Below are 25,241 nucleotides of genomic sequence, written 5' to 3'. Positions count from 1 at the left end.
AGAATTCAGTTCTAGTTCAAAATGAACCCAGAGCCGTGGCAAATGAAGAATCAACATCACAGTGCACTTGGCATTCTCCAGTTTCATGGGTCTAAATTTGAAGTAAAATAAAGTCAAATTGTATTGGAATCCAACAAGTTAAAATTAAAATCGGATTAAAATAAATTAAATTTAGATTTGATAAGAACCGGTTTGAATTTGATCAAATTGATATTGACTGATTCAGTATAATTTTGGATTAAAATAAGATTTTTCACTCTTTTTAACCATCAAATTTAATCAAATTAGACTGAATCTAATCAAATTTGATGAATTAAAGTGAAATTCAGTTGAAATTAAACTAAAATCAATATTGAGAGGTGCCTTTTAATCCGATATCAGATCCCCAATCTATTAAACTAGAAGTAGCAATTTGATTTCAATGTTAACTCAAAAATCAGACCAAGCCCATGTCTACCTCTACACAAGACCTGTTGTATTTTTCTCCTCTGCTTTAAGAGTTTTGTCTTTTGGAGTCTTCTCTGGACATATAAGTACAAGGGCAAGTGTACTGTAATTGAGTTTTGTTTTTAATAAACATTGATTAAAGTTGAGTACATATTAAATTAATAATTTAGTGGTCAAATATTTATTTTATTAATATTCAGTCCATCATATGTTGAAGATATAAAATATATGAAAAAAATTATCTATTAAATAAATAATTCTTATATATTTGTGCATATTAAATTTACAATGAAATAGGGATAGACAAGAATTTCATAATGGAAAATTCTCGTCCTCTTCAAAAACTGAGCGCAGAGATAGTGACTCTTGACCTACACGAGGAGCCAAGTATTATTTACCGATAAGGGTCACCGCCCAACCCCCAAGAGTTTCTTCAAAAACCAAAAATATGAAGCTGTCCCAATCCAAGAATTGCTTGGGCTAAGCAGGCAAACTTTGGAAGGATGATCCATCCAATTGCCAAAGCTGGGCCACCCATTTGTGAACCAAAGAAAATCATTTGGGATGCGGAAAATGCTTAGCCGATTGATGTGATTGTTCAATTTAGACAACTAATTAATGCGATTTTCACAAAAAAAAATTCATATAAATCAATAGTATAAGTTGTACAATAGGCAAATCTCTTGGGAAGTATCCATAGCCACAAATGATAATTTGCCAAAAAGATCCAAGAAATAACTTCTATCAATATAATGATTAGTTGACCTATCATAGAAGATTATATTCTATTTCTTTGTATTTCTTGTTTGGTGAGAAGTGAGATCCCAGTGCATTAAAACACCTAACAATTATTTATTTGGTGGGATTAAAGCTCCTCTGATCACTTCATTTCACGCATGTCTCCTGGTGCAAGAAGTCAAACTTCATATCTCAATAGCTCCATCCCCTTTAACAAGTAAGAACTCCCAGAAAAAGAACACTGTTTGTTGTTGAAAAAGGTAATCAGTAAGAGGAGTAAAATTGAACTGGGAAAATGAATAATATCTTAAACGCACAGCAACCAAATAAAAATAGGATATGAAGGTTTTTAAAGGGAGTGAACCCAAGGGCTTGTACAAGACTGAAGTTCAAAACCAGGCCTAGACTAAATACTAATCATTTGGTCTGGGCCTGATGACTGCTAGAAATCATATAACGCTGAAGTATATTTTCAAGTATTATAAGATTTAATAAATTCTTCCTCCTTTTTCATTATTACTGAGCATATTTTTCTATTTTATTTAATTATATTATTTTCATTTTCGAGGATTTAACCTAAAATCATTTAGAGTGGAGAAAGATAATTCATATAATCAACCCTAAATTTTTTAAATAAAAATTTAATTGAGTTGAGTATTCCCAATTTTTCATTTGTAATCATTTATCGCGTAGACCAATTGTCAAGTATGATATAGGCCTCCTTATAAAGCTGACGCTTTAATTTCCAATATTATGATCAATGAATTTTAGCTCAATAGGACTAGAGCATCATCAAGCTATGAAAGCGTTTGTATCTTATAGTTTTGTTTTAAGGGATCAACTTAATTCATGGGAATGTGATTTAGAAATTATGTTATTTCCCCTTCTGTGAGGAGGCAACCCTTCACTCAAAGTTACAGGTTATTTTGCCAAGTTTTACAGAAACTTGTCTTACGCTTATAGGTATTCTCTACCCACCCATTTACATCAGTTTCGGGCACGTACCCTTTTTTTGAAAGATATATATATTTTTTTCAATATGCTTGCTCGAGAATTTTTGTTCAATTGAAAGTTTTTTAAGACCAATCTCAAGTTCGAATATTTATCGAGGCTTTAAAAAAAAATGGAGTAGAATCCTAACCGAAATCTGTAATGGAGGACAAAACTGGGATCATCTTTGGGCAGCAATGGGTTGTAGATATGATCTAATTTGGCATTGCTCAGTAAATTAAAAGCTATTAATCCAAAAATCATGTGTAGTTGTTGCAGCAAAACGTTGAGAGAAAATACAAGATTTTAAAAAGAAAGCAAAATCTTTGACTACAGAATATATGCCTGCGTGATCCCTCTCCAAATGCTCGAGTGCAAATTATATATGAAATACAGTCATCTAAGAACATTAACCTGTAAACTGATACCTAATGTGTAAAATGATACCTAATGCCACGGATTCCTCTTAGTAGCTGCACTTCTTTTTGTTCTAGTTGTTGAGCTTGTTTTCTGCTAAGAAAAGAAGTAAGAGCAATTAAAGTAGGTGATTAGGCCAAATCAAATGTAGTCCCAATTCCCAACATCCATCTCTCATACATACCGATCTTGGTTTTTTGGTCTTCCCTCGGATCCTGTTCCTAGGAGGTTTCAATTTGTAAATGCGGACCATCCAATGGTGAGTTGTAAATACCTAAATTGACAAAAACATAAATCCTCTCAGCTGGCATATAGATTTTTCATCAAGGCCAAAATTTAATACGAAAGTGCCTAAAACCTTAAAACAACCATGCAGTATAGCCCAAAAAAGTAGGCATTGATTGCATGCACTAGTTTAATCTTTTTGGCGCTACAATGTTGCAACTCCCAAATTTTGGGCAGCGTAACTATAAATAGTCTACTGCTAATGTTATGCAATTTTGCCAAAATCTAAATTAGGAATATCTGACCTCCTCAAAATGGGTAAGTTTGAAATTTTTCTTCCCAATTTCTGTTTGCCTTACTCTATCAAAGCCTCTACCATCAGTTTCTACAAACCTGTAGGAGAAAAATGCAGCAAAAATAACTTTTCATTGAAACCAGACATGCTCTTCGCATTTAAATAAATAGGTTCAAAGCAAAATCAAACCTGTAATACGAGAGTTTGTACATAAGACAGTTTAGCATGGTTGGTGTAGCCTGAGAATCAATCCGATACTGGCCATCTCTCTATGGAAAGAAAAATAGGGAACGAAGTAGTCAATAACATAATTGACCAGATAGATTATTGATGAAGCTTAAGCATCTCATAGTCTTGGCCGCAAGACAGATATATCACACATGCCAAATGATTTAAGTTTGATGCAGCATGGCAGCATTATCTTATTGACAAGAATCCAAAAGAACAGACCTTCAATCAAAAGCAGCTAGATATAAGAACTTACCAGGTAATCAGGCTCTTTGATATGAGGGAACACACCCCCTCCTATTCGGACCATCCACAGGAACTTATTTATGTCGTCACTGGGGTAGCCAACAAGACCTAATCAGCCCAGCAATTCATCAGAACCTTTTCAAATGTTCCCCCCATTTTTATTATTTATTTATTTAATTTATGAAGAGTGCTGATCTAAGCAAAAGGCAAAGAAAACAAACCTCCAAAGACAACTAGCACATATTTTACGTCCAGGGAGTTAAAGATTTCCCAGGCTGCCTTTTCAGGAGAAGACATGGCAGTGCCAACAGTTGCAATATGCGTGTTATTCCAAGTGTTATTGTCAACAATAACAGTTCGGTTAGCCATAGCAGTCGTTTGATAACCATAGTCCCACCATGATGCAACCTACAAGGATCGAAGACCAAACATGTTAACAAGTTTAAAATACCCAACAGAAACAAGCTCCCAAATAGCTTATTATAATAAAATATCGCACCTACAAATAGTAATCACAAAAAAATTTACTCACTAGACTGATATCAATCATGTTATCATAGATAAAGGCATTTTCTGCCCACAAAACAGCTGAAAGATGACAAGCTGCCATTTAATTTAGGCATCAGTTGTTAATTGTCAAGCAGTTGAAAAAAAAAATTCCTTCTTTGAAAAATGAAAAAATAGAGGTATCATAAATAAAATTAAAAAAAAAAAAAAACTCTAAAATCAGATATTATTTTCTTGAAATGTAATATTTTTAACATCTATCAGCATATGGAAACCATCATGTTAATCTAATGGTTAGAACTTAGAACTAAGGAAGAAAATGAAAGAAACTCACTTTATCATCCACCTCTGTATTGTGGCTTAACCATGCATAGGCCTCTCTAAAATCATCAAAAACATGTAGACCACCATCATGTGAATAAGATGTTAAAACAATGGAGGGTGCTGAATAGGCTTCTGCTGCAGCCCAGACACAATGAACCTACAAGGACAAAGGTCAGAGGTCCTTTTAGTCATAATGAAGTGCAAGTATTTAAATAAAAGGAGCTCATGGACAAAAGGCATGTTTCATTCAAGAAAAAACAAAAGTACAAGCAAAATAAAATTTGAGTTGCAAATTTCCCAGGGAATGCCATTAACTGCTTCAATTAAATGTATACTGGTATATGGGGGCACTGGGGACACTTTCAGAATGATCAATTCAGGAAAATGAATGTACATGAAATTGCTTATTGCCAAATGTTCATAGCACATTCATCAAACACATAACAAATAAAATAATGATCGACTTTACAGGAGAGACAGAGAGAGAGAAGGCATCAAAGGAATAGGAATTAACGTGGAACTGGTTTCCCAAAGAGCGTCACAGTTTGCAGTAATCATTCCATGAGATTTTCCAAAAATTTGTTGTTCGGGTCTCAGGTGGCTTCATCTTCTCCAGCTAAGAAGCTTCAAATGAAAAGAAAATCGAGAGAATACAATGATAATGCCATATGAATAAATGATTAAACAAATGATAATGCGCAGCCTAGGAAAAGAGCTGCTACAAACAGCCCTGCTGCATCAGACCTTGGTCCTTATACTTGAGAGGCTCATAATATGGATGACTATGCATATTTAGCTGTCTTTTATAATGGATGCTACAATAGATGGATATGTTAGTCTTTTAGAACTGAATCAACTGATTATCATGTGAAGATGTAATAGGACAACACCATATCATACATAAGCCAATATCACGAATCATTCAAAAGTAACACCATATCATCCATAAGGCAATATCACAAACTTTCAAGAATATAAATTTTTGAAATCTCAAAGCATAATGGGGTAAGCAAAAGATAGAGTCTACGTACCACGTAGAAGGCACCAAGCAACACAAGTAGTAGAATAGCGAAGATAGACGCCTCAAAAGGTAAAACAAGAAGCCTTCTTTCAATTTTGGCTTTTAGGGATGGTTTATCCACAATCCCTTTTTCTTTCTTCTTGCTCTTTTTTGAAGGCCGTTCTTTTGCTGTATCTTCAGTTTTCTCAGCCTTTCCTGCATCATTTTGTGCCACAACAGTACTTGAACTAGCATCCCCTGACTTACAGTCCAAAGCATTAAATACATCTTAGTTCTACAGTTGAAAAACTTAATAAATGGTTGAAAAACAAAAGCCATCAGTATAATGAAAAAGACACGCTTACATCAACTTGGGAACTCCCTGATAATCCATGTAGCTGAAATTTAATTGATCGTGTGAAAACACTAAAAGATTCAGAAAGGGCAATTCCAGACATGACACATGCCGCTGGAGCAAGTACAAGCATCAGACGGACCTGCATTATGATCAAGATTCAATGATCACACCCTGAGGAGTAGAAATACTAAGTGATATTAGATGTGCCAAGATTTTACTTACCATGACTCCAGAAAAATATACAGATGTCACAATGTAAAGGACAACAAAAGAGCTTGCATCAGATAAAGGAAGAAAGCATGCCTACCAAAAAAAAAAAGAACCATAATGAGACAAGTTTAAAGCATAATGTTCTAGTGAAAAGGTAAAATTATGTAGAAAAAATGTAGCTTACAATAATCCCAGCTGGAACCAAGAAGGCCAAAACATTAATGTCCATAAAGTAAGATGGCCATGTAGGGGGCTGATGTTCGCTAACACTGGCAATAATCGGTATATACTTGCTTGCATAGGTTCTGTCACAATGCAATGAAAATAGAAATGGAGTGAACATTGCATAAGAAATCATTTTGGAAAAATTCATTATCTAATAATTAAATCAATGGACAAACATATTTAAGTCACTATAAATGTTTCACATCAGGGCATGTGATGCAAGATGTGTACAAATATGTTATATGGTTTCCTAGCATGTCAAAGCAATACAGAGAGAAAGGGAGATGTTTAGGCTGACTCAAAGTCAAATCTAGACCACCACCCCCTCCCGCCTCAGAAAGTAAGAGAGAGAGTAAAAGACAAAAACACTGTCTGAGTACGTCAGACAGGTTATTGAAACCAAGTTAAATTATTAACTTGCCGCTTTACTACAACTAAAATTGACCACAAAAAAAGATTGAAACGAATGATGAATCCAGGTACTTACGGATCAAGCAGACTTAAACTTCGTCCACTCCATCCCTTTGTCGGGCTGGATGCTACCAGTGCTATTAAAATTGCCATCACAGCACAACAGACTACCCTGAGGAAAACATAATGCCCAGGTTTAACATTTCTCATGTTTTGTGATAAAGTAGCATAAGACCAGAATAACACACTATTCATTATACTCTATGTTGCCTCAGTAATGACCATGCTAAAGAAAAACAGATGACGATGGAACCTTACAGGCCAACAGATACAACAAGCGTAACAGCTACTTTAAACATTTTTGGAGAGAGAATCCCTTTAATATAATACACAAAAGCCACCACATGGATGATAATGAAAACCTGCGCAGAAATGCAATTAGTAACAAGTAGAGAAGGCCTAAACAAAATAAAAGTTAAATGATAAGAGAACAATTTCACGTATAGGGAAAAGAACTCTAGCTAGAAAACCATTTCTTGTGTACATATAATTACTAGTACTTCCAAGAACACATATGCCATTCTCTTAAAAATGAGCTATAGCCCCCCACATTAATGGCTTCAATGGCTTTAAAGAACCTTAAAAATATGACATACTACAATCAATAAGCCGTGGAAATTGCTTCGTTTATATCTTTAGAAGGCATTGCATGAGTAACTAATTGGACTGTGAATGAGCCAATTTGCTTGTATGCTACTTAGAATTCAACTCAATAAAAGCTTCCTTGAATTCATTCATTAAGATTATTAATGAGCTATAATCAAACTTACTTTTAAAGCTTGTTTAAGAAATCACTAAGGCTTAAATCAAGTATAGCTACATCTGTTTGAGTTCATGAGCCAACTTGTTATGACTTATTAATAATTTGATTATAACTTTAAGTTTCATGTATGTTTAAATGTACCAATAAAGTGATATATATATATATATATAAAAGAAAAGAAAAGCGTGGTTAAGTATATTCATATGTTCTGAATAAATTTGCAGTTAAGTTCTGTTTATAACTTAAATTTATTTGAGAAAGCCCCTGGCTCAATTTTAGCTCAGTTAACAGACAAGTCAAACTAAAATATTACAAATGAGCCAAGCCTAAAATGTCAAAGCTTGGGTTAGCTTAATTCATTTGCAGATATAGAAAGCACAAGATATTGGAGTGAATTGTGTTCCAAATAAGAGGCAGGGAAGCTCACCAAAAATGAAGCAAAATGTTCTGATGTCATGACTGCATTAAAACCAACAACAGGCACCAAAGCAGCAAGTAATGTTCCCAAGACCACCTGCATTAAGAAGCCACAGTTTCAACAAAAGCCAAGTAATTTCATTCAGGTGGAGACAAAGCAGACCTTCTAATCAAAGAAAGTTTCTCAACTCAACTCAACTCAACTAAACATTTATCCCAAAAATTTGGAGTCGGTTGTATGGATTCTCTTTCTCCACTCTAAACGATTTTGGGTTAAATCCTCGGAAAGGTGTAACGCTTCTAGGTTATGTTGTACTACTCTCATCCAGGTCAGTTTAGGTCTACCCCTTCTTTTCTTTCTATCATCTAACCTAATATGCTCTACTTGTCTGACTGGAGCCTCCATATGTCTACGCTTCACATGATCAAACCACCTCAATCTCCCTTCTTTCAACTTATCCTCAGTTAGCACCACTCCTACCTTTTCTCTAATACTCTCGTTAATGACTTTATCTAGTCTAGTATGGTTACTCATCTACCTTAACATTCTCATCTCCGCAACTCTTATCTTAGACACATACGACTCTTTCAATGTCCAACACTCACTACCATATAACATGGCCAGTCGTAGCTGTACGGTAAAATTTTCCTTTCAACTTATTAGGAATCTTGCGATCACATAAAACTCCCGTTGCACGTCTCCACTTCAACCATCCGACTTTAATCCTATGACTAACAGACCTTCTAATCAAAGAAAGTTTCATTCAACAATAATGCAAGACAATCGACAGAGAAAAAAAAAATCATATTCTTGAAAAGAAATTCCCAAGGTTCTGGGCCTAATGGCTTAAATGTCGAGAATAATTTATCCATGACAACTAATCACAGTGACTCCATTCAGTAAAGAAAATATTTTGCATCATTTGTGCAACATATGTAAAGCACGATAAGGATATTGAAACCTACAAAGAAAGAATGCATTTTTATTACTATAATACATGTAAACTACAAAAGCAAAAATACAATCCACCCGCATGTAATTCAATATCACTAGCACGATAATACATATACCACAAGAACATAATGAGAGGACTTTAACCATATACATCTAGACCTTTATACTCTCAAGAAAACCAATTTTTTGGGCTATTACTCTACTCATTTTCCAAGATTAGCAACATTACATGCATACTTCTTGTTTCAATAATCATAACAGAACATTTGTTATTCCTTTTACAATGACCACAAACTACATGAGTGCCATAGATGCTTACAAGGGGAGCATATGCAATGTATAACCGGGATGAGTACCGACCAGTCACAATGCACAGAAGCACATGCATTGGAATAAGATTAATTATAAAGGTGTACCCTCCCCATGAGCAAACCTGAAAGTCAAAACAGTAAAACAATAAGGATAAATGCAATAAGGCACCATAAGAAGCCAAGCAACACTAGCACAAGACCTACCATGTAGAAGTATGCCAAGGCATTTAAAGTCGCATAAAAGAGGGATCCTGTATTCAATGTCTGCGCATGATACAAAATCAAATTGAGCGAAGAATCAAAGATGGAAACAAATTATCTTAAGCCAATAAACAGTCCATGATAAATGTTTTCAGTTAGTAAAACCACTGACCAGTACATTAGACTAGATCTCATTATCACTACATAAGCATTTCTCAAAAGAATGAGTTGAATTTGCATCCTTTTGTCAGCAACTAACCTTTATATAAAGATAGAAAGTGAATATTAAAGCAAATATAGCTACAGCTTCATTATCATAGCTGCCAGCCACTGATCGAGATATATATGATGGAACCTGCAAACAAAGGTGAGAAGTTAACTTCTTGATATTGTCATGTTTATGTGTACTGAGCATCAGTACAGTGAATGGCAGATCTTATATAGAAGGCCATCCCATCCATGCATATTCTGTACCATGTTTTTAAGCATTTTTTATTTAAAACAGAAAAAGGGTAACTGCACAACTTTGTGCATGCGACATATCAAACTAAGTGTAGCTTCCATCTCTGGCTGTTATTGCAGTTTACACCAAGACTCTAACCCAATTGGATGTTCAAACTAGGTCCACATACCCACTAACCTAATTGCACAAACTAGGTCCACAAACTAAGTGATGCCTCATTGCAGCTGCTCAAAAAAAAAAAAAAAAAAAAAAAACCTTAATATAATTACATGGAAACATTATATACTTATAAAATTAGGAATACCCGTTGTATGATTTACCATGGCCAAAAGAGCCGCTGCAGTCAGACCAGCGCCAGCACCTTTAACTTCCTATCAAAACGCAATTGCACATAATCAGCAAATTCAACTTCAATATTCAATTAGATAAGAAAGCTACAGCATATACAAACCTTGGTCAAAAGATAAGTGGCCCATGAAGCAAATGCAGAGAAGATTGGTGCAGTGAAAACACAAACAGTCTCAACAGACAAAGGAATATTCAAAGAATTCAATATCCTGATATCAGACAGTAATGGCTCAAGAAGTTAGCCAACAAACAATCAATAATATATGCCACTTCAAATGTTTTAATTGGTTGAACATCCCTTGCAATTAACTCTAAGATACTCACCACCATATTGTGCCTGCCGTCAAGGTTAAACCAGGGTAAACAGTTCCACCAATTACTCTACCAAGAGGGTACCTTAAGTGAAACAATTAAAGCAGTCAACTTAGAAAATCATATAAAAATTATTTAAAAAAAAAAAAACTCTCTCATGGGAATTTATCAATCACAAAAATATATCAATTACCAGGTTCGGTCATCAAACCAATTCCAAAAGTCATATATCCCATTCTTTGTTAAAAACTGAAATCACAAAACAGTTTATATATCATTATTTTGAAGTATAAGGTGAAGGAAACAGTGGAATTAAGAATATAAAGGTCAATGTGTGCTTGTATCTTTGCACAGCAATAACTGCGAGGAAAAAATTGAACCTGAGTGACTCTGTAATTGAAATAGGGATCAAACTCATGAATAACACTCTCGTACTTTATCACCTGAAAATCAATCAACAAGCCTGTGAGGTCAGAAGAACTAACAATGTAAGCTACCTAACTTAATTAAAAAAGCAATTTTGATTGCTGAAACGGCACACAGCCACTCGAGGTAATTTCAATTCTCCCAGAAAATTGAAATTAGAGAAGGTGCCAAGGGGATACTCAATTCTACCTCCCTATCTGGTCAAGTTAAGTCAACTTTTTTTGTTTGCTTTATTTTAAAAAAAAATCTATCTCCCTTGATTCCAGCATTTTATTTTGTTTGCTTTTTATAGATTTTCTCAGCAATTAGAACATAAGAGGCAAATTTTTATATGTTCAGATAATTACAACTTCAAAAAAAAATTTAAGAATAAATTAAAAAAAAAAGAAAGAACTACCCTGCTAAGTCAAGCAACCTTTCGAAACAAAAATTCAAATGTTTTATTCAGTTGACTGATCATTTGGATGAGTTAAGCGAAAGAATGCATCAATCATATCGTTTTCCTTCATTTCCAAATCAGATAACCAGCAACTATCGAAAGTGAGGGTTCGGATCTACAGAATTCGATGAACTTACAGAGAAAAGACGGATCCAGAAAGCGAGAACTCCGATCAAGAGAAGAATGAAGAAGGAGAGAACATTGCCAAAAGCGTATCGCAAGGTCGTTGCCTCTTTGGCGTTCTCAGGGTCCGCCATTGAGAGACAGGGAGGGAGTAGAGTTGTGCTCAGTGGAAGGCTTTTCTAGGTCGTCGACAGGAAGAGAAGACTTTGGTGGAGCAAGAGGAGGAAGTGCGCGAGTCAGGAGTGAGGGTTTTAGAATAGTTGATTTGCGGGAACTACAAAATTGTCCCTCTAACATATGAAATTACAAAATGATCTCAGGTTTTTCCTTAATTGATAATTCTGTACTCTTTTGTTTGTACGTGGCAAGATGTTATTGGCAAACGAGATTGATTGGTCGTAAAGTACGTGGCCTTCCACGTGGCAATAACTTATTTACCATGTTTGTCATTGGTTCCTCATGATGAGGCGGAGCTGGCAAGAAACAGGAAAAAATTGAATCCTTGATTTTATCAATAGACTCATAATTTTCCATTTAATTTCAAATAAATTTAACTGATGCCGTTATGAGATCAAAGGACAATCCACTCATCAATCAACTGTTACATTAAATACTATATCAATTTATCTACATACAATATATATATATAGGTAATAAATATAAATATATAAATACATGTAGTTAATGTATATTAATATATTTAACTTATGTATTATGAGAGTAAATATTAAATAACTTATAACTTATATTATTGTTAGAGAATTAATAATTTAATTATAATTTAAAATAATTAAATAATTAAAAATATATAAAATTTAATATAAAAACTACGTAATAATATAATAAAAAATATTACGTAATAACATCATGAAATAAAATATTTAGTATCAATCTTTTTTAAGTGTCTTTTTATTTTTATATATTTATTATTTATGTAGATATTTTAATATAAATATTTAACTTTATCGTTACTCTTATATCCTTAAGAAAGCGAGTTAAAAAAAAAAAAACTTTAGAAGCTATGGAAGTGCTGGAGAAGACAGAGTAGACTTAATAGAGCTATTGACTTCTCACTCAAAAACTAGAAATAATAAATATAAAATAAATATTACTCTCTTTTTCATGCCCATAGTTTCTCTCCCTTCATTCCTATGTTTATATATTTATATTTTCAATATAATTATAATAAAACATAAAATAAATAAATGAATTGATATGAAGTATATATAATTTAATTAAAATTGATAAATTTATAAATAAAAGAATTTATAAGTTAATTATAACATAATAAAAAGTATAGGCACATTTTTGTATTTAATTACAAAATTACGTGCATTATAATAGAATAAGTTATACAAAAAAAACTATATATTAATGTAAGCTTTTTATAAAGTAAAGATTTTTAAGTTAATTAAAAATAAGTTTTTTTATAATTAAAATGATTATAATAAATTTTAAAAACAAAATTAATACTTAATTTAATTTTATCATTATATATACTATAAATATTCAGTCCTAAATTTGTAAAATTTTTTTGTTAATTATAGAAATATCACACATGCAGCATTCTTTTTAAAATTATTATTACTATTATTATTATTAAATGGGATCACCCTGGACCCAGTCTCGGGCCAGTTCGAATTGTGATTGGGTTGGAATCATCCCGATCAATTTTGGGATCATACCAAGTCAACTAGGAGTTCAATGAAATCATGAACTGAACCAAGTTTGGAAGGCGGTTCTTGATTTAAAAAAAATGACAGTTCAAGACGGTTTGAAAGCGGTTTAAGAGCAACTTAAAGGAAAAAATTATAGGAAAATTTTATTGATTTATAATTTAAGTTATATTTGTAAAAAATATTTTAATTTTTCTTAAAAATCTTTCAATCAAAATAAAATAACTTATTTTTAAGAAAAATTTAATAAGTAAAGGCTTGAACTTATTAAAAAATTAGAGATAAAATTAATTTTAAAAAAAATTAGAAAAATGTGCATGAACTTAATTTTACCTATATATCCCTTATATATCCCTTAAGGATTTAGAGTAATTAAAATTTTCAGTTATAAGTTGAGAAAAAGGAAATTAAGGTAGTTTGGTCATGTGAAGTATAGATATAGGAAAGCTCCAATTAGACAAGTAGAGCATATTGGGTTGAGGATAGAAAGAAAATAATAGGTAGACCTAAACTGACTTTGAGGAGAATAGTACAACGTGACTTAGAAGCATTACACATTTCCGAGGATTTAACCCAAAATCATTTAGAGTGGAGAAAGAGAATCCATATAGCCGATCCCAATAAATTTTTGGAATAAAAGCTTAGTTGAATTGAGTATTACTTGCCATTTTTTAAAAAATTATATGATAATTGATAATTAAAAAACATAAAAGAAAAAAAAATCAAAATAGAAGGTATTGAAAATTTTATTGAAGATATAAAATAATAACAGAGTAATTGAGATAGTATTAAAAATTTCAGTGAGCATAAAAATAATAAAGTAGGGGAATTGTGAAAGTACTGAGAATTAAAAGGAGTGTAGAAAATAATTATTTAGAAAATTTGAGAGAAATTGAAAGAGTATTAAGAATTAAAGAGAGTGTAGAGAATAATTGTGTAGAGAATTAATTATATATATATATATATATATATATATATATATATATATATATATATAAATGAATTAGGAGTAAAGTGAAGTATTTATTGAATTTTTTTATTTAAATCACCGGTGTGGTCCGGTTTGGAACTTTCTAAAAGTATGAACTGAACCAAACCGTAGAATGACGATTTTGACGATTTGAAACCGAACCGTGGCCACCCCTAAAGTCAACGACTCGGTTCATGAATTGGCCTGAAATCAGGTTATAATGGGTCAATTTTGGTTTCAGTCTCCCCACATAGAGCTCGAACCAGAATATGCTCATAACCGAAGTTTTGAATATGTGATTTCGAATCAAAATCAGCCCAATTCAAAATTATTATTATTTTTTTAAATTATATTGGATTCAGTTAATTTTATTTATGGTGACAATGAACTAGATTTTTATGGGTATTTAATTAGATCAAATCTTACTAAAATAAATTTAGATGGCACATGATTGAAATTTAGATAAATTTAAATTTAAAAAATAATATTTATAATAAATTTAAATTAAATTTAAATTTTACATATTAAATATTTGATATTCAAACTTATCATATAAATATTTAATAAAATATAAAATATATATTTTTATAATAATATTTATAAATTTTATAATATATATTTTAAATAAAATAAAATATAAATATTTTATAAAATTAATAAATTTTAAAATATAAATTATTAATAAAAAATATTTTTATGTAGATGAAATTAAATAAGTTTAAATTTTTTGGATAATAATAATTCAGTTTGAGATGGATTAGAGTTTTAGAATATTAATCTGATTTGAGTTTAAACTTAGGTATGATGATTTTCATACGTGTCTTACTTGTTGTTTTCATATTAAAACTAAGGCAGAATGAAAAAAAAGTATCAAAATCATATCGAACCAAAATTATTATGGGCAAAAACTATTATGAATTAAAATTATTGTAAATCAAAATTGATTCAAACCGTGAGACCAGCTGAATCAATGGTTCCGGCCCTAAACTGGACCGGAACTGGCCGTTGCCGCGTCTAGACCATACCGATCAGTTATTTTCGTAACCTAAAACCTAAGTCACATTCGCATCCGTCTATCGCAACATCAAGCCCGCACCTATCGCCTCTTTCTGTATCTCATCGGCCATTGCCGTATTCACTCTCTTCCTCTGTCTCTCGGCCTCGTGCCTTCGACTGAATCTCTGCCTTCGCACTTCCTCCAACCCTTTAACTCTATTATTATCGCCGCCGCCCCTTAATCTTGTTGCACGCGCAGCTGCTGCTCGGCTGTTCCGTCCTCTCTTTCAGGATCGCAGAATTGCAGGTTTGAATATCAGAAAACCCGTGAACAAATAACAAGAGAAAGCGTTTTTGTTTGTTGAGTCTCATGATATTAGGAAGTTGGGATTTATTATGAGCAAATTTCAACATTTTGTCTGGGAAAATTATATTTTGAGCTTTTCAGCTCAGTTTTGGCTTTGCATGTTTGTGGGTTCTCTTTCTAAATTTTGTGTGTTTTGACCTTTGATGGTTGTTTGCTGAGAAGATTTTGTGTAGTGTGCTGGCATGTGGTTTAATTTTGAAATCTGTGTCCTCATCTTTTATTCTCAATGGAGTCTCTTTCTGCTCATATATATATCTCTCGAAATTCACTCTGCTTGAACACGCTGAATTCAGTCTTTGTCTTCACCTTGCTTATGTTTTTCTCTCGGAATTCACGTACTGGGGCGTTATGGGTTTGAACTAATATTCATCATCAACTAATTAACTCATGGGTATTTATTATTTTTTCATAAACTCTGTTAAGTCTGAGATTTTCTCAAAAATTTTTTAAGTCTTTATATCGTTGAAATATCCAATCTAAAACACAATTTGTAAAATTTATAGCAAAGTAGCATGTAAAAGAAGTTGCTGTAAAATTCTTTAAAAAAGGAATAGAAGCGTGTTACTTATAATTAATTGTTTGGTAAAATTATTTAAAAATAACATTTAAGTAGAGTAAGTGTTTGGTTAAAAGTTTCTTAAAATGAATTTAATTTATTGAAAACACTAAAAAGATATGAATTTAATTAAGGCTCTGCTTCGATAGGGGCAAGGGAAGGGTTAATAAAGGTAAGAAAGGGTAAGTAATTATTTCAAGGGTAAGTATGTTTGAAAAGGGTTAAGCTAACGAAGGGTAAGGGTAAGGGTAAGTAAGTGTAAGGCTTATCCTTCCTTGCCCCTCAAATTTCAATTTTTTCTCGATGAAAATTATTTTATTTTTTATTTTTCTATTGTGTCTTTAATTTTTTATTAAAAATTCAATTATACCCATTAAAAATAAATCTAATTTATCAATACAAATAAATGTTTTCTCTCTCAAGTGGCCATATATAATTTCTTCGCTCTCGTAGATTTTGAATTCTTGCAGGAAAAATGTTAGTTTTATCTTTCTATTTAATTTCAGTTATTAAATCTTATGCTCCAATTGTCAAATTTTTTTTTGTTTAATAATTCATTCTTTATTCAATTCTTTTTTGTATTACTTTATAGATATCTAAGTTGAATGTTGAAATAGTACTTGCCATGGTCTGGTCTGACATAAAAAGATAATCCAAAATGTAAATTATGGGTCACTAAATTAAAAATAAAAGGCCTTAATTTTCTAAATAATTCATTCTTTATTCAATCCTTATTTGTATTATTTTATAGATATCTAAGTTGAATTGTGAAATAGTACATGCCATGGTCTGACATAAAAAGATAATAAAAAATACAAATTATATGTCACTAAACTAAAAATAAAAGGTCTTAATTTACATATTAAAAAAAATAAAGAATAAATTTTATCTAATAGAAAAATGTATTTTTATAATTTTAATAATTATTTACCCTTCTTTCACCTCTTTCCAAACATAAAGAATATAAATTACCTCTTCTTACCTTTCCATTAATTCATCACTTTCCAAACATGAAATTTTTTTTATTGTAATCCTTCTTACCCTTCTTTCTCCTTACTCTCCCTTACCTCTCTATTAATTACCCTTCCATCACCCCGTCCAAACAGAGCGTAAGTGTTATCATTGTTAAAAATGAGGATAATGTTGATATTTTAAAAAATTATTAGGATAATATAGTCTTTTACGGTCAAATAGTAGTTTTAAAATAAGTAATTCTGACTTATTTTAAATAGTTTTTTTAACTTATAAGCCAAATCAAACCATAATTTACTTATATTTTTTACTTATAAGTAGATTTGATGAACTTATAAGTCAAACAAAACGCGCTCTATATATTTAAACTGATTTAACCAAATTTTAAAAATGTCAGTTGGATAATATTGGTGCAATGAATACAAAGGTACGTAGGTCTGACATGGGGGCTCTTTACTGCAACGTAATTATATAAATTCTTTAGGAACTAATATTGTTATATCGATTTTGGACAACTTTTTTCTTTTAGCGGGTGTTCTAATTATATACTCTTACAGTATCTTTTATTCAATCTTGCACAGCTGACAATGCCATGATTAAAAGATGAACTGGCAAAGTTAGTAAAATTTCAGTTTTTTATATTGTAATTTGCAGGTGGATGTACTTTATTTATGTGTTATATGCATTAATGTAGTATGCATCAACTCATGTAAACTGATTGAGTGCCTGGTTTTTGCTGATGGGATTTGGTTTTTCTCTTAGGCAGTTTGCAAACTACTTGAAACAGGGCCTTCAATTTGTGTTGCAGTTGCCTGAGGATCCATTAATAATGGCGGCTCTAAGGGACCTCCTTCCTCCAGTTAAGTCAACCACTACAACTTATTATGATCATTCAAATGACCCATGGTTTAGACAACGATTCAACTCATCTGAGGCAGAGCAAACCACGGTTGTCAATCATAAACTTGTGCCTCCCTACTTGGAGCGTAAAGGTTTTGTTCCCCGCAGAGTGGAGGATTTTGGGGATGGGGGTGCATTCCCTGAGATTCATATTGCGCAATACCCTCTTGATATGGGTAGAGGTAAATCTGCAAAACCAGGGTCAAAGATTCTACCTTTGACTGTTGATGCCCATGGCAATGTGGCATATGATGCCATTGTGAAGCAAAATGAGAACGCAAAGAAAATTGTTTATTCACAACATAAGGATTTGATTCCAAAGATTTTGAGGAATGATGAGGAGAGAGATGAGGATGAGGATTTGCAGAAAGAGATTGAGGAGACAACACAGGAAACTAAAGCTGCACTCGAAAAGATTGTGAATGTGAGATTAAGTGCAGCACAACCAAAGAATGTGCCCAAACAGTCTTCGGAGTCAAAGTATATTAAGTATAAGCCATCTCAGCAATCAGCAGCATTCAATTCAGGGGCAAAAGAGAGAATCATCAGAATGGTGGAGATGCCTGTGGACCCACTTGAGCCACCTAAGTTCAAGCATAAGAGGGTTCCCAAGGCTTCTGGTTCTCCACCTGTGCCAGTCATGCACTCCCCACCTAGGCCTGTGACTGTGAAAGATCAACAGGATTGGAAAATCCCTCCTTGTATCTCAAATTGGAAGAACCCTAAGGGTTACACAATTCCTCTTGATAAACGTTTAGCAGCTGATGGAAGGGGTCTGCAGGATGTTCAGATTAATGATAATTTTGCAAAGCTATCAGAGGCACTCTATGTTGCAGAGCAGAAGGCTAGAGAAGCTGTAGCTATGAGATCAAAGGTTCAAAAAGAGATGATGATGAAAGAGAAGGAAAGGAAAGAGCAGGAACTGCGGGCATTAGCTCAGAAAGCTCGTTCTGAAAGAACTGGTGCAGTGCCACCAGCATCTGCCCCAATCCCATCTGATAAGAGTGCAATGGATGATGTTGATATGATAGGGGATTATGAGCGTATAAGAGAAAGGGAGAAGGATGTCCCCAAAGAGATGAGAGAGGAAAGGGAAGAGCGGCTGCAACGGGAGAAAATTCGTGAGGAGCGACGTCGAGAGAGGGAGAGGGAAAGAAGGTTGGAGGCAAAAGATGCTGCCATGGGTAAGAAAAGCAAAATCACAAGAGATAGAGATCGTGATATCAGTGAGAAGGTTGCTCTTGGTATGGCTTCTACGGGTGCTGGCAGAGGAGAGGTCATGTATGACCAGAGGTTGTTCAACCAAGAGAAAGGGATGGACTCTGGGTTTGCAACAGATGATCAATATAATGTGTATGACAAGGGCCTCTTTACAGCTCAGCCTACACTTTCAACTCTGTACAGGCCTAAGAAAGATGTTGATGCCGATGTGTATGGAGGTGCTGATGAGCAGTTAGATAAGATCTTGAAGACAGAAAGGTTCAAACCTGACAAGGCTTTTGCTGGTACTTCTGAGAAAACAGGTCCACGAGACAGGCCAGTTGAGTTTGAAAAGGATGCAGAAGAAGCAGATCCATTTGGTCTGGATCAGTTCTTGACAGAAGTAAAGAAAGGTAAGAAAGCTATGGACAAAGTTGGTACGGGTGGAACAATGAGAGCCAGTGCTGGATCTTCATTGCGAGATGGATATGAAGGAGGCTCAGGTAGAACCCGCATTGGATTTGAGAGGGGCCGCTAGATATGCTGATTTCAGGTTGTCCTTTTCTTTTCCCCTGTATTGTAGTGTTGCCCTTTTTTTCTATAGCGTTATCACCTGAAGCTTATTCGATGTGAAGATATTTGTGCCGTGTTTAGTTTCTGTAGAATTGGAATGAAATAATCCCGCTTTCACATGTTTTGTAAGTTAATTCTTATTAACACTTTCATATTTGATTGCTGTTGTCATAATGGGCTACTTTTGATCGTCGGGAGTTGGGTAGATCTATTACTATGGAGTTGCATTAGGCTGCATTACCAGCTGAATTTCATGCTGCAGGATTTTTCTTTTCTTTTCTTTTCTTTTCTTTTTTATGAACTGAACGTTGATAAAAACATATAATTGGACCACACAGCCCTAAATTTGATGAGCTATAAATGATTAATGAGCAAGTGACTCGAGGCTCTGGGGCCTTTTAGGGATATGGAGCAGCTGCATCTCCTACATACTCTGACAAGTAAGGTCGATGTTGCTAAAGCTTTAATTCAAATGATCTGCGCCAAGGGTGTCTAGAGAAACTAGCTGTTTTAAAGGTATTGTCTATTGGGTGCTGAAAATGTTACAACTGAAGTCAGTTGATTGAAATTTCTCTCTTGGTTCTGAAATTAACTGGAGCATAAGCTAACTGACCCTTTCTTCTTGTTATATATGAGCGCTATTGAAATAACAATTAACAAAAGAATTCCATTTCAGAAAGAACATGCGTATGGTGCACAAGTTCTTTATGCCATTAAATAACCATTCTTTTCATAAGAATATTCACCCAGTGGCTCATAATATTTATCCATTTGCATATTTCAAGCCAACTTACTGTTCGTCATATTTTTTGGGAAAAAGCTTCTTGCTAGTGTTGGATGTTGATATGAATCCGGTGCAAAGACCACTGAAACTCAGAGAAATTGACTGTGTTGCAAATGAAATGTCTGTCATCAAGACAACAATTCCCCGAAAGATAAAAACAAGCTTACACAGAAGATTATGGAATGAAAACTCTTTGAAGATTAAAAATTCTTATTACTCTATTAAATTCAGCTGCTATGATACCTGATGCTAAAAAAAATGAGAAACAACAGTAACTTGATATTCATGCATTAAATATTACTTTGATGAAGAAAAAACAAAAGTTGGCTGTAGATCTATAGATGCAAGAGTCAATTCCTAGGGCATGTACATTACAAAATGCATCCCCAGTTGAAGCAATGCATAGCTTTTGCATCAATGGCGTCCTTACTATCTTGTACCAGAATATGATCTGCAAAACAGTTTTGTGAGAACATATTAAAGGCAATGATGTGTTAGTTCAATTAAAGAGAACAGGAACGTGACTAAGTACCACTAGTTGAGAGTCTGAACTTTCTGGATACAACCGTCCTGACAAAAGGAACTTGGAACCATGAACTTCTAAGCAAATACGTTGGAATCAATTTGCTGAAGATTAGGAAAACTCTGTCTCAAAGTGATGGCATAGTTTGGAGATCTTGCCTGCAATAAAAGGAGAATCAGAAATCGGAATGCTGAACAGCAATATCAGAAGACTATTATGATTATACCATCCCAGTTGAATTGCGTAAGCACAACAATTTTCCCTTTTCAAGCAATCAATCAAACATTTTAACATGTCAAACCAAATGACTACTATGATTTTTATCATCAATTGAAGTGCATGAGTACTGTCACAGAGTACAAGTGATATTGTTAAATATGTGCCATGAATGATAAAGGCAGATAAATAACAAGAAAATATTATGAATTCAGATTTCCTTTCAATCGACATCAATCTATGCTTATATGCAACCAAAGAAAAAAAAATAGTAATATCTGTTGAACTATGCTATCAGTAATGTGCAAGCAAGGAAAAAGTACTAATTTCTGTTTACTTACCTTTAGTATGGACATGCTTTTATCAGAAAACAGAGGGACAAAAGAAGGTTAGATGAAAAATCCCTAATGTATCAATAATCATGAAATTATAAATCAGCTATGATTTAGCATGTGGTCATTAGGAATACATTATACATAATCCCAAGAGTGCAAGGGCCATATTTACCGGGTCAGGTTTTGAATGTCATCAACTGAAGTTAGCTTGTTGGATGATATATCCAATACACGGAGGTTGACCAAGGTTGATAGGCCTTCCATTTTGGTGATACTGTTGTGGCTCAAACATAGTTCTTCTAAAGCAACACATTCCTGCAGTTCAGGAAAATGGAAGGGAAAGGTGAAAAGTGGAAAAACGACATTTAGATTTCAATTTTTATGTGACAAAATACCAAGGGAGTTTTTCTTGTTACGAAGAGCACAGTCTTCCAAAATACCTCAAATCCTTTCATATAAGTTAAGCGATTGCTTTGCAAGCTTCTTGATGCATTTCAGACCACATAAGTTAGCTGTTTTGATACGATTGCGTCCCAGCCACAGCTCAGCTCTTGTAAATTTGTTAAATTTCGCAGATTCTCCATTACCTAAAGCACCGACATGATTGCTTTTAGAATAAGAGCATGCTCCAACAAACATCTCCCACTTTTCCATTGGCCTGGACACAGTTGCAAGAGCAAGAGGGTATAGCAGTACCATGTGTGTGTCATACCATTCTTCACACAATACAAATGGACAGTTGACCAACCAAAGAAAAGGGCAGTTGGACAGAAAGAAGCCTGTGCCTGCAATTCTTAATTTTGAATAAATAAGACATTGTTAAGATATATGAGTGCTGATCCTTAATCTGTGGGAACCAAGTTCAAGAATTTGCAACTGATAAAGTTGGTCAATCTCCTCCATGTTAGTAACTTCATTTTTTGATACGTAGAGTTCCTTCAGAGTACTGGAGACGTTAGACAATCCATGCGAGGATCCAATTTCATTGAAAGAAACATAAAAAACCTATAGACTCTTGAATATGCTAACATCAGGTATTTTCTTTAGTTTATTATCCCTCAGCACCAGCTCCTGCCAAAAAAAAAAGGAAAAATATATCTCAACTGAGTCGAGATTATGGAGCTGGAAGCTGGTGAGATTGAGAACCGTGCTTGACGGATCGATTTCATCCGTTTGACCATCAGTCACGGGATTCAAGTCCCTCGGTGGTTGGTTATCGGCATCCATTAAAGAATACTCTTCGCTGGAAAATGTATTTGACTATTTCCTGCTTGATTCTCTCTGCGAAAGTGCTTTTGCATTGCATGTCAGATTTCGTGAGGAGGAAGATGTTTGAGATCATTTCGGCTCATGACTGGGCCTAAAATCCGTCTTTTGGGCTTGGCTAAATTGAAGTGGGAAATCTATACGACGCCGAGAACTCAAAGATCTGACAACCAGACTTATGAACGGCTTCCACCGTCTTCTTCTTCCCGGCTTCGCTAAATCCTCCGCCTTCAAACACCGAATTATTTCCCATCATCTTAGCCACAGTCTTGCTTTTAGCACTTTACCTTCTGGTATACAATATCTAAAAACCCCACCTCCATCGCCACATTCAACTCAGGACCCAGCGCAAGCCATAGCAACCCAGTTATCAAACTGCACCAGCTTACCGGAACTGAACCAAATTTATGCCCATGTTATCCTTACTCAGATGCTCGACTTCTATACCGCCCCATTTCATTGGAATAACATAATAAGATCGTATACCAGACTAGATGCTCCTGCCCAAGCACTGAAAGTCTATGTCTCTATGTCTCGAGCCAGTGTCTCGCCTGATTGTTATACTCTTCCCATCATCTTAAAAGCTACGTGCCAGCTTTTCGCTATTGATATTGGTAGGCAGCTTCATTCCGTTGCCATAAGGCTTGGCCTTCAATCGAATGAATATTGCGAGAGTGGTCTTATCAGCTTGTATGCAAAGTCTGGGGAATTTAACAATGCTTATAAGTTGTTTGAGGAAAATCATGAAAGAAAGTTGGGTTCTTGGAATGCTATTATAGGAGGCCTAGCTCAAGGTGGGCGTGCCAAGGAAGCGATTGAGCTGTTTTTGGAGATGAGGAGATGTGGATTGGAGCCAGATGATGTGACCATGGTTAGTGTAACATCTGCTTGTGGGAATTTAGGGGATTTGGACTTGGCTATTCAGTTGCATAAATATGTTTTTCATGCCAAGAATTTTGGGAAACCGGATATTTTGATGCTGAATTCGCTTGTTGACATGTATGGAAAATGTGGTAGAATGGACTTAGCGGGTAGGGTGTTTTCTAGGATTGGCCAAAAAAATGTGTCATCTTGGACGTCCATGATTGTAGGTTATGCAATGCATGGGCATGTCAATGAAGCTCTGGAGTGTTTTCATTACATGAGAGAAGCCGATGTGAGGCCTAACCATGTGACTTTTGTGGGAGTGCTAAGTGCTTGTGTCCACGGTGGTAAGGTACAGGAGGGAAGGTATTTCTTTGATATGATGAGGAATGTTTATGGTATAATGCCGCAGATGCAGCACTATGGGTGCATGGTGGATCTTCTTGGCCGAGTGGGGCTGCTTAAAGAGGCTAGAGAGATTGTGGAGGGGATGCCAATGAAGCCGAATGTGGTAATATGGGGGTGTTTGATGGGTGCCTGTGAGAAATATGGGGATGTGAAGATGGGAGAGTGGGTGGCTAAGCATTTACAGGAGCTGGAACCTTGGAATGATGGGGTTTATGTGGTTTTGTCTAACATATACGCTAGTAGAGGCTTGTGGCAAGAGGTTGAAAGGATTAGAGTAGGAATGAAGCGGCGAAAACTAGCCAAAATTCCTGCTTATAGTTTGGCAACTAGTTAGAACTTGGAACTGAAGTTCATTACTTTTATTTTGCTGAAAGAAGTTTTTACCATTGCTCTAGCACAAATAAATTTTGATTATTAATTATGATGAAATTCATATAAAATTTATCATACTATATGTTAATTAAGTTATTGTGTTTGGATAAGTTGGCAATTCAAATGAATAATTTGAACATGATAATGGTTTTTTTAGTAAGGGATTGGAAGAGTAGTATATTTTCAATTAACCAGTTTAGACGATAATGGTTAATAACTAAATTCATGAATTTTTATTTTATCTTATCTACAGTATTTGTTCTTTCATTGTTCTCTCTGTCTTATAAAAATAGAAGTAATGAGTGGGAAACTAAGAAAGAGAGGGACAAGAAAAAGCGAGGTGAAAACTAAGGGAAATCTGAAAAAGGGAAGGAAAAAAAATATTAATAATAGTAAAATTTTAAAATGAAATAATAATTTAATTTATTTTAAATTATGAAATATATAAAAATTAAATAAGGAGACAAAATTAAATTTTAGAGATTGTTTTAATATATTTATTAAAATAATGGATAAAAGTATTAATATTGATAAAAATTAAAAATAAAATAGTAATTTTAAAAAAATACATGATAAATAAATGGGTAAATAAAATAGTATCTTATCCAATTGAATTTTATTAGAACATATTTGAGTAGTATATATTTAAATTTATTATATCATATTAAGTTTTGATCAAGTTAAATTTTATATATTAGGTATCAATTATTTAAATTATTTATATAAATAATTAATTAAATATAAAATGTATATATTTTTTATAATAATATTTATAAATTTATATATATATATATATATATATTATATTTTAAATAAATAAAATT

At 33.7% G+C, this 25,241-nt stretch overlaps 3 protein-coding genes across 5 annotated transcripts; 2 read left to right on the top strand and 1 right to left on the bottom strand.

The window, feature by feature from the left end:
• Positions 1–2,377: 2,377 nt before the first annotated feature.
• LOC110641775 (dolichyl-diphosphooligosaccharide--protein glycosyltransferase subunit STT3A) lies at positions 2,378–11,706 on the bottom strand. Of its 2 annotated transcripts, none has more exons than XM_021793616.2 (23): positions 11,454–11,706; positions 10,832–10,894; positions 10,645–10,700; positions 10,464–10,535; positions 10,243–10,348; positions 10,112–10,162; positions 9,588–9,683; positions 9,332–9,391; positions 9,136–9,249; positions 7,872–7,958; positions 6,940–7,043; positions 6,698–6,793; positions 6,170–6,290; positions 5,998–6,078; positions 5,783–5,914; positions 5,449–5,679; positions 4,428–4,574; positions 3,808–3,994; positions 3,597–3,694; positions 3,302–3,381; positions 3,123–3,210; positions 2,777–2,866; positions 2,378–2,688 (listed from the first exon to the last, which is right to left on the bottom strand). In XM_021793616.2, exons 1-23 carry the CDS (start codon positions 11,571–11,573, stop codon positions 2,623–2,625), a joined length of 2,346 nt encoding a protein of 781 aa, XP_021649308.2. In that variant the 5' UTR covers positions 11,574–11,706; the 3' UTR covers positions 2,378–2,622. The 2 variants fall into 2 exon arrangements, with proteins under 2 accessions (XP_021649308.2, XP_021649309.2); XM_021793617.2 differs by having other exon boundaries at positions 2,378–2,685.
• Positions 11,707–15,133: 3,427 nt separating this feature from the next.
• Positions 15,134–19,778, top strand: LOC110641769 (SNW/SKI-interacting protein). Of its 2 annotated transcripts, none has more exons than XM_021793606.2 (2): positions 15,134–15,388; positions 17,743–19,778. In XM_021793606.2, exon 2 carries the CDS (start codon positions 17,806–17,808, stop codon positions 19,612–19,614), a length of 1,809 nt encoding a protein of 602 aa, XP_021649298.2. In that variant the 5' UTR covers positions 15,134–15,388; positions 17,743–17,805; the 3' UTR covers positions 19,615–19,778. The 2 variants fall into 2 exon arrangements, with proteins under 2 accessions (XP_021649298.2, XP_021649297.2); XM_021793605.2 differs by having other exon boundaries at positions 15,135–15,388; positions 17,739–19,778.
• Positions 19,779–21,935: 2,157 nt separating this feature from the next.
• On the top strand, positions 21,936–24,485 carry LOC110641762 (pentatricopeptide repeat-containing protein At1g77170, mitochondrial). Its single transcript, XM_021793597.2, has one exon. It carries the CDS (start codon positions 22,952–22,954, stop codon positions 24,377–24,379), a length of 1,428 nt encoding a protein of 475 aa, XP_021649289.2. The 5' UTR covers positions 21,936–22,951; the 3' UTR covers positions 24,380–24,485.
• Positions 24,486–25,241: the final 756 nt, after the last annotated feature.

Source organism: Hevea brasiliensis, chromosome 4 (genome assembly GCF_030052815.1).
Source record: "Hevea brasiliensis isolate MT/VB/25A 57/8 chromosome 4, ASM3005281v1, whole genome shotgun sequence".
NCBI lineage: Eukaryota > Viridiplantae > Streptophyta > Magnoliopsida > Malpighiales > Euphorbiaceae > Hevea > Hevea brasiliensis.
The sequence above is the reverse complement of the archived record's forward strand: the minus strand, read 5'-3'. Positions and strand labels throughout refer to the sequence as shown.

Bases quoted from the DNA above. Each gene is read 5' to 3' on its own strand.
- LOC110641775 (XM_021793616.2), bottom strand. From the start codon at position 11,573: ATGGCGGACCCTGAGAACGCCAAAGAGGCAACGACCTTGCGATACGCT. The intron at 9,684-10,111 runs GTAAATCATACA...CTTTGTTTGCAG, and splicing joins CAGCGGCTCTTTTGGCCATG to GTTCCATCATATATATCTCG. The intron at 3,995-4,427 runs GTGAGTTTCTTT...CGATCCTTGTAG, and splicing joins ATACAGAGGTGGATGATAAA to GTTGCATCATGGTGGGACTA.
- LOC110641769 (XM_021793606.2), top strand. From the start codon at position 17,806: ATGGCGGCTCTAAGGGACCTCCTTCCTCCAGTTAAGTCAACCACTACA.
- LOC110641762 (XM_021793597.2), top strand. From the start codon at position 22,952: ATGAACGGCTTCCACCGTCTTCTTCTTCCCGGCTTCGCTAAATCCTCC.